The sequence below is a fragment of the Panthera onca genome, chromosome C1 (assembly GCF_046562875.1).
Source record: "Panthera onca isolate mPanOnc1 chromosome C1, mPanOnc1 haplotype 2, whole genome shotgun sequence".
Lineage (NCBI taxonomy): Eukaryota > Metazoa > Chordata > Mammalia > Carnivora > Felidae > Panthera > Panthera onca.
The window spans coordinates 211,954,154-211,963,231 of record NC_138346.1 but is presented as its reverse complement, the minus strand read 5'-3'; the positions used below and the strand labels follow the sequence as shown (position 1 = coordinate 211,963,231).

At 50.4% G+C, this 9,078-nt stretch overlaps 1 protein-coding gene across 1 annotated transcript in view; it reads right to left on the bottom strand.

Moving 5' to 3' along the window:
• Nucleotides 1–3,282: 3,282 nt before the first annotated feature.
• LRRC38 (leucine rich repeat containing 38) overlaps nucleotides 3,283–9,078 on the bottom strand; it is a 35,610-nt gene continuing 29,814 nt past the window's right edge. Inside the window, exon 2 of the mRNA XM_060621208.3 lies at nucleotides 3,283–4,914. Coding sequence (XP_060477191.3) covers nucleotides 4,658–4,914 — 257 coding nt within the window. The 3' untranslated portion in view covers nucleotides 3,283–4,657. The remainder of the gene's footprint in view (nucleotides 4,915–9,078) is intronic.

Below are 9,078 nucleotides of genomic sequence, written 5' to 3'. Positions count from 1 at the left end.
TGGTCGGCGCACCTGTGGCCAAACTCCACTCCCTCACGGGCTGTGTCCTGCCAGGCCGGTTACTCCCAGGCCCAAACCAGTTCTCTCAACGGCCACGCAGAGGCGATGGGTCTGTAAAAGGGGAAGGGATAATGGTACCTGTGTGTGATGGTTTGCTTCCTGGGTCAAGTTGGCTGGTGCTCAGATGTGCGGTCAAGCGTTACGCTGGATGTTTCTACAAGGGTGTTTTTAGCTGAGATTATTTAAACCAGTAGACTCTGGGGAAAGCAAATCGCCCAGTCATGATGTGGCCTCATGGACTCAGTTCCATTAAGTGGAACTAAAAGGGGATTATACAGGGGACGGTGTCCAAACTTGAACTGCAAGATTGGCTCTTCCCTGGGTCTCCAGCCTGCCAGCCTGCTCCATAGATTTTGCACTTGTGAGCCTCCACCATCACACGGACCAATTCCTTAGAATAAATCTCTTTGTCTATACGCATCCTATTGGTTCTATTTCTTGGGGAAACCCGGATGAATACACTGCCTTACAGGGGTTGTGAGTCGCCTAATGGGTCTCGTCCAGCATCTAGCATAGAGTGTCCTCAATGCACACGAACTATGATCGTAACCAGGAGCACAGGCCTCCAAGCCCAAATGTGAATCTGGTCTAGCTCTGCCAGGTCCTGTCACCTACCCACCTTCTCTGAGCCTCAGTTTCCCTCATCTATAAACTTGGGATAGTAGCAGCTCTCCCCCGGAGTTACAAAGAGGTTTGAAAAGAGCTTATGTTTGTGGTGTTCCTGGTATGGTGCATGGAATTCTTTTGTTTGGTCTTTTAATCAACATGCATATTGGTTGTGCCACCGCTGTGTGCCAGGCACGGCTCTGGGGACACGGACAGCCCACGGGGCTGGGGACACAGACAATCCCGGCTCTTGGGGAGCTCCTGTTCCAGTCCAGAGAGGTAGACTATAACCACGTAAACAGGGGGAACAATGCCACATCATGGGTACGTGCTGTGCAGAAAGTAGCACGAGGTACTGTGCTACTCTGAGGAGGTGACATCTGAGACACAATGACACTGGTGGTGATCTGACGGGGTATTTCTGGTGCAGGAGGCCCTCAGTCAGTATGTAGCCTTGTCCTTGTTGCTGTTAGTTATAACCTGAGACCCCACAGCCAGCCAGAGATCACTGAGTCACTGCCTCTTGCTTGTGCCACTGTCACTTCTTGAAAGGCATTTTCCCAGTGGAGCCGGGGCTCCCGGTCAGTATATATTTTCTTGGGCTTGGATGTCCCTCCTGTCCCCAACGTCCTGAGCGTTTCACAGGCTTTATGTCCGGGCAGTGATGGTTTCAGCTGGTAATATTTTAAAGCCCTTCTTCCCCAGAGTCATGCTCCTTCCAAAACTCTGGGGTGCAGCCAGCAGAAGTGGGGGTTGATCTGTGCCAAACGAGCCCTTGGCTGTCCCTCCCCCACTCACTCGTTCATTCAGGAAATAACCACGGGCCCCTGTGCCATGCAGGGCTTGTGCCTTCTAAGGAAACAGCTGACTCTGTTGGCCACGAGGGGTGAAATAGACTCATTAAGTCTCATTAAGACTCATTAAGTCCCACTGGAACCCATCAGACCAAGGCCGTGGTACTAATTTCACAGCCCGGGGCACCAATTCCCCAGGATTCTGGGAGAAACAAGTTGTAACTTTGGCAGGGGCCCAGTTGGATCCAGGGCCTTTAGCGGTGTCCCTGGTAGGGTGCTCCCGGGGGTGGGGACCGGACCCTGTGACAACAGGCAGCAATTCTGACCCGACACAAAACTCAGTGAGTCCGCGGCCAGGCTGGGGAGGTGCTGACATTAGACTGTTTTGTGCCTCACACTCTCAGCCTCCGAGCCCGTGACACACACCTCTGCCATGGTCTTTTCCCCGTTCTCAGGTAGCCCGGTGTCAGTAGAGTCCCCTCCCCTGACTGAGCACCTTCTCCGTGAGCCTTCATTCACAGGAAGGTGCACATGATGGCTGGAACCTGGAATTCACGCAGCACCTAACGTTCATGATGACCGCCTTCAGGCTGCTCAGTTTTCTCCAGGGAAGTGGTACCTGAACTGAGGGGGAGCCCACAGAGGTGGCTCCTTCTGGCGCTGGGGTGCAACGGAGCGTGTGAAAGATGCTGCCCGCCTGCCCAGTGACTCTGTGACAAGACAGCTCCTGAGCTAGTGGTCTCCCCTGGGGCCAACAATGCCGGGGGCCAGACAGGGGCCCGAGTCTCCTCCAGGGGGAAGAGGGAAGAGGAGTAGAGAGAGTAGAAGAAGAGGAGAGAGGGAGGGAAGGAGGCAGGATTCGGCTTGAAGCTACCCAATGAGACCTTTCCTGATGTGAGGGTTAGTTTCATGCATCAACTTGCCTGGGTCCGGGGTGCCTGGATATGTGGTGAAACATTATTAAGGGTATGACCTTAAGGATGTCTCTGGATGAGAATAGCATTGTATCTGTAGACACTGTAAAGCACAGTGTCATCCCCGGTGTGGGCGGGCAGCATCCAATCCATTGGGGGTCTGAATAGAACAAAAAGGTGAAGGAAGGGAGAATTATCCCCCACCCCCACCCCCACCCCCCGCCCCAAGCCCCAGCTTTCTCTGTCTGCCTGACTGCTTGAGCTGAGTCCTCTCCTGACCTTGGACTAGAACGGAGACCAGTGGCTCTGTCAGTTCTCAGGCCTTTGGACTCAGACTGGAACTACACCACTGTTTTCCCTTGGGTCTCCAGCTGGCCAGCAGTAGATACTGGGACTTTGCAACTTCCATATAATGTGAGTCAATTCCTTATAATCTAGATGGATGGATGGATGGATGGATGGCTGAATGGGTGGATGAGTGGATGGACAAACAGTAATAGATATATAGAATACATATCCCCTGTGGGTTCTGTTTCTCTGGAGAGCCCTGGCTAATATACCCATTTACCCATTCTTGTATAGCTTCTACCATTACTCTGTTGCAGGACCTCATTTCTTTCTTTCACAGTGCCTATCACCACCTTCATTACAGTCCTGTCTACCTGCTTGTTTTATGTTTCCCCCACAAGAACAGAGGCCAAGAGAGGGGCGCCTGGGTGGCTCAGTCAGTTGAGCATCCAACTCTCGGTTTTGGCTCAGGTCGTGATCTGGCAGTTTGCAGGATCGAGCCTGAATCGGGCTCTGCCCTGAGAGCACAGAGCCTACTTGGGATTCTCTCTCTCCCTCTCTCTCTGCCCCTCCTCATCTCTCTCTCTCAAAATAAATAAATAAACTTAAAAACAAAGAGGCCAAGCGAGCAGGGGCCCTGTCTTCTTATTCAGCGCACACCCACGCTGCCCAGACCAGTGCCTGGCCCTTAGCAAGCGACAGTGGGTCTTTGTGGAGGCAGAGATGGGAGGGAGTAATGGAGGAAGAGCACATAAGGAATATATTAGGAGAAACAGTGGAGAGGTGGTTCCCAGAAACACCCAGGACTTCTCTCAGGCTCCCTCAAAGTCTCATGCCCAGCAGAGTCCAATGCTGCTGACACCGTCGCCCTACATTAACCCGCCAGGCACATGACGTGGCTTCATATTATCTCTGAACCCAGCGCCGTCTTCCACATCCAGGAAAACACTGCCTGTCACAAACTATGCTCCAAGGAAATGTAACACACACCCTAAGGCCACTGATGGAGGTTTCTCAGAGGCCAAATCTCTGGGGGTTTTTTGTTTTTTGTTTTTTTAGCATTTTCTTGGTCCAGCACAACTTGCTTTTTGGAATCCTGGCCTCGGGGGAAAGTTTACCACAAGTTCTGGAGGTGAAAAGTCTGGACCCGTGCCAGCACAGAGACCAGCCAGGCATTAGCTGGCCGAGGAGGGATTCCAGTGGTGGGGGGACTGGGGAAGGGGCCGGGGAAGGGAGACAAGTGGCTGTGTTTCAGGGGAAGGAGTGATGGGGCACAGAGGCCAAGGAGACTGTATACAAGACAGACCCTCCTTCCTCTACAAGTTGCTTCCTCTCGGGCTGAGGACAGGGTGTGAGCTCTGTCAGGAAAAGTCTTCCCCACCTGCTCACCAAATTACAGCGACAAACGCCCTTTGGCCAGATCTTAGCTTTTCCCTCGGTGCCACTTTAGCCAAATGGGGGTCTGTCCTGTGGACCTCCAGAGGCTGCCGAAGCCTGGTACGGCAGAAGTCCACTCCAGGGACAGGGCCCTGGATGTGAGTCCCTGTCTGAGCGGCTGCATCCCAGGACGAAGAGGCTGCTGCTCAGTGTCCCAAGCCAGGCCAGAGAACAGATGCACAAGCCAGCTCGGCTTGTGGTCAGAGCTGCAAGCGTCTGCTCCCCCCGGCTTGGGGTTCAGGGTCAGCGGGGAAGCCTCTCTCTACCTCATTCTCGAACCTCAAGCCAAGAGGCAGGTCTCTCCAGAATCCTTCCTGGGCTCGTCCACCCCTAAGGTCTTAAACTCTGAGATGGGAGGTCCCAGCGGGCACCCGGGGTGTGTGGCCAGGTGTGCGGCCAGGTGCGCAGCCAGGTGCACGGCCAGGTGCACGGCCAGGGGCAGGTGCTGCTCTGGGCACCGCAGGTTGACTGCTTCCCACTTCCAGCTTCCCCTCTTCCCGCTAGGCTCGGAGGGGAGCCCCGCCTGGGCTCTGGCAATCCAGGAAGGGAGGGGGCGGCTCAGTCGTCCTCATCCTCGTCCTCCTCGTCTTCGGTGTCCTTGTTGGGGGCACATCTCTGGAAGCACTGCACCACGGTGGCCAGGAAGAAGCTGGAGATGATGGCAGCGATGGACACCACCACGCCCGAGAAGATGATGATGAACAGGTCCGTGAGCGACAGGCTGAACCTACACTCGCTGAAGCTGGCCTCGGACAGCTCGTGCAGGAATATCCTTCTGTTCCCCAGGGGCAGAGAGCACTGGATTTCCTCACGGCCTGTGAAAGAGGCAGGGGGAGGGGTGAGAGAGAGGTCTACAGGGTTGCCTAGAAGTTGGCAAGGCGAGTGCTTACTGAGTGCAGAGCAGGAGGGTTCCCCCAGAATGGAAGAGGGGAGGGGATTGATTGTATAAGCTTTTTTTTTTGTTTTTTAAAGTCCCAGAGTAACCACCATGAGAAAATCCGAATGCCTTGGTCTCCCCTGCCCTGCTCTTAAGGTGTGGAACTCTAGGTTTTGAACCACTCAGATGGTGATAGAAGGGGAGATTCAAGGTCAGGGCCTCTGTAGACCTTCATCCAGACCTGGGTACTATGTGGCCTTGGGGGTGGCGGGTGGAGGAGGGGCCAGTGCAGGGGGAGGGGAAGGGGGGTGACAGTGCCCATCCATACAATACGCTCCAGTGGGCAATGTCACTGCTAGAATCTTCTCCGTCATTGTCCTCAGGGCACAAACAGGGTTAGCACAGCACTACCCTAGAAGGGTTTTCCTGCGACAGGAGTGGGGAAAATAGGCTATATGTGAAGGAGGGCTTCAAACAGCAGGTACTGAAGCTTCTGCGAAGCCTCCGTGTTTTTCATAACCACCTGAAGAGTGCTTTAAGATGTGAGTTCCCCCGGGGAGTTTGAGAGCTTCCGGGACATCCACTCCAGCTGTGCCCAGAGGAGCCCTTGTTAACCTCTGTGTTATATATTGAGGGTCCCCTTAAGATTTCACTGGAAGAGTGTTTGGCTCATTTAAAAAGGAGTTTCATATCCTCCAGTCCAGAAAAACAAGGCATCTGAGTACATGTGAGAAAGTGCTTTAAAACAATAACCATGAATGGGGCGCCTGGGTGGATCAGTCGGTTAAGCGTCCGACTTTGGATTTCAGCTTAGGTCATGATCCCAGAGATTAAGCCCCACGTCAGGCTCTGTGCTGAGTGTGCCCTCTGCCCATCTCCCTTACTCGCATGCCTTCTCTCTCTCTCTCAAATAAATTAATTAAAAAAAACCACAATAACCATAAATGCTAACTAGAACTTACCATGGGCCAGACGCTGTTCTATGCACTTCACATACAATAAGACTCCTCATCATGCCATCAGGGGAAGAGAGGGAGACAGCTATGAGGATTGCAGGTGGGTGAATTCTACACCCTCTGTTGACTCAGTAAGCCCAAAGGAAAACTTGCCCAAGGCATGATAATCTGAGCACCATAAGGATGGGTCTCCAGATACTCGTTTATTCATTCAACCCACATTTATTGAGCATTTTATCCTGTGCCAAGGGGTTGGTGATAAACAAGCCCCCCCCCCCAAAAAAAAGGCCCCTACACTCAAAGAGTATCAATTCTAGAAGACAGACACTCATTCATGCATTCAACAAATGTTTATTATCTACTATATACTTGGCCCTGGGGATACAGCAGTGAAAAAACCTAATGCAGCTTAGGCTTAGACAGTTGGTGAGTAGATAAAAAAAAAAACACATAAATGTTAACATGACACACTAGCATGAAAGGATGAGCGTCTGGGACAGAGGACCATCTTTAGATGGGTGTTCACAGGGTACTATTTTAGTGAAGATCTAAAGAATGAGATGGAACCAGTCATGAAAGACCAGTCTAGGCAGAGGAGACAGGAAGTTGGCAAAGGGTTTGGTGTTTGGGGAACACCACGTAGCCAGGGGCAGAAGAGTGAGCAAAGGGGCATTTAGTATGAGCTGAGGTGGGAGAGGTGAGCACGGCTGGAGATGAAGCCCCCAGCTCACCAGGGTCTCCAAATGAGTATCACGAACAGAGTCCCCACCTCTACCACCAACCTGGACCGAATTGTATCCCCCTGAAATTTCTATGTTGAAGACCTAACCCTCAATGTGTCTGTAATTAGAGATAATAATGGGAGATAATTCAGGTTAAATGAGATCAGAAGGGCGTGGCCCTAATCTCATAGGACTGGTGTCCTCATAAGAAGAGGAAGAGACAGGGGGCGCGTGGGTGGCTCAGTCAGTTAAGTGTCCGACTTCAGCTCAGGTCATGATCTCACAGTATATGAGTTCAAGCTCCACATTGGGCTCTGTGCTTCAGATTCTGTGTCTCCCTCTCTCTCTGCCCCTCCATTGCTTGTGCTCTGTTTCTCTCTCTCAAAAATAAATAAACATTAAAAATTAAAAAAAAAGAGAGAAGAGGAAGAGACATGGGTCACCTGGGTGGCTCAGTCAGTTGAATGTTCAACTCTTGATTTCAGCTCAGGTCATGATCTCAAGGTTGTGGAATCAAGCCCCACATCAGGCTCTGCACTGAGTGTGGAGCCTGCTTAAGATTCTCTCTTTCTCCCTCTGCCCCCACTCCCATGCTTGTGCATGTGTGCTGTCTCTCTAAAATAAATAATTTTTACAAATTAAAAAAAAAAAGTAGAGTTGGGGCGCCTGGGTGGCTCAGTCGGTTAAGCGTCTGACTTCGGCTCGGGTCATGATCTCGCGGTTCGTGAGTTCAAGCCCCGCGTCGGGCTCTGTGCTGACAGCTCAGAGCCTGGAGCCTGTTTCAGATTCTGTGTCTCCCTCTCTCTCTCTCTCTGACCCTCCCCCATTCATGCTCTGTCTCGCTTTGTCTCAAAAATAAATAAACATTAAAAAAAATTTATAAAAAAAAAAAAGTAGAGGAAGAGATCTCACTCTCTCACAGATCTCACTCACTGTCTCTCTCTGCATGTGCACGGAGGTAAGGCCATGTGAGAAGTCTGCAAAAAGGTGGCCATCTACAAGTCAGGAAGAGAGGCTTCACCAGAAACTGACCATGCCAGCACCTTGATCTGGGACTTCCAGACTCCAGAACTGTGAGAAAATACATTTCTGTTATTTAAGTCACCCAGTCTGGGGTATTCTCTTGTGGCAGCCCTAGAAAACTACTACAAACTCTCACTGGACATGAACAAAAGATAAAGACTCGTGTGAGTAGTCAGCCAGCAAAGACTGTTTGTTACCAAGTGTAATCTACACATCCTGACTGATACATAATATGAACTATATACAAAGTCGAGTTACTACCATGATTTCACAAACTTCAGGTCCAAGAAAATGCTTAATATTAAAATGCATAAAAAGATCAGATCATCTGTTTCTAATCTGGAAGAGGGGAGAAAAATAAAGCAGTAGAAACTAGGACTCATACTGCACTTACTATGTGCAAACACTCTTCTAACTGCTACGTACATACTGACTTTTAATTCTTGCAACAAGTTCATGAGGTAGGTGGTACCATTATGCCTGTTCTATGGATGAAAAAAAACTGAAGCATCAAGAGTTTTCACAGCTTGCTTTTAGCAACACACCTTCCCGGAAATGTGAGGACACCATTGCAGTAAGGACACTGCAGGACACTTACCTTTGGCTTCCTTTCAACTTTCAGGAAAACCTTCAACTCCTCTCTTTTTCAGTGCCTCCAGGTTTCAGAAAGGTGGCCCTCAACCCATATCCCGAATTATCTGAAAGTCAGAATGATCTCTTCACATCTCACTAATTAGCTGGCTTCTGTACTGCAAAGAGCAGCTTGCTAATTGCACGGCAACCCAGTGACCACCCTTTGGGTCTTTATTTGCATATCTTTCCTTCCCCAGCTCAGAAACAGAGGCTTCCTCCCTCCTTGGGTCTTGGCCCACCTTTTCTGTAATGTACAGCCAACCCACTGGGGCTGATGCTCTCCTCCCCATGGGAACCGTTGCCTGGCAACCAGCCTTACAGCACCTCCTCTCCCTGATTCAATGCCAACCTTATATCCTCAAGGGATTAGCTGGACAAAACTCTGTGTCTTTCTCCAGGTATGCTTGACTAGTTTTTGACTTTCTTTTTCTGAAAGAAGCCAAAGTTGGTTTTTTTTTTCAACATATGAAATTTATTGTCAAATTGGTTTCCATACAACACCCAGTGCTCATCCCAAAAGGTGCCCTCCTCAATACCCATCACCCACCCTCCCCTCCCTCCCACCCCCCATCAACCCTCAGTTTGTTCTCAGTTTTTAAGAGTCTCTTATGCTTTGGCAGAAGCCAAAGTTTTGTTTACTTCTTATGAGCATTTTAAATGCATTTGAACAGAATAGGAGAACTTGAAGACAGAGTTATATTGGGGTTCCCTTGTAGACACTGTTTTCTTCAATGGAAAAGTGGAAAAATCCACTAACCTGCCTCTTCT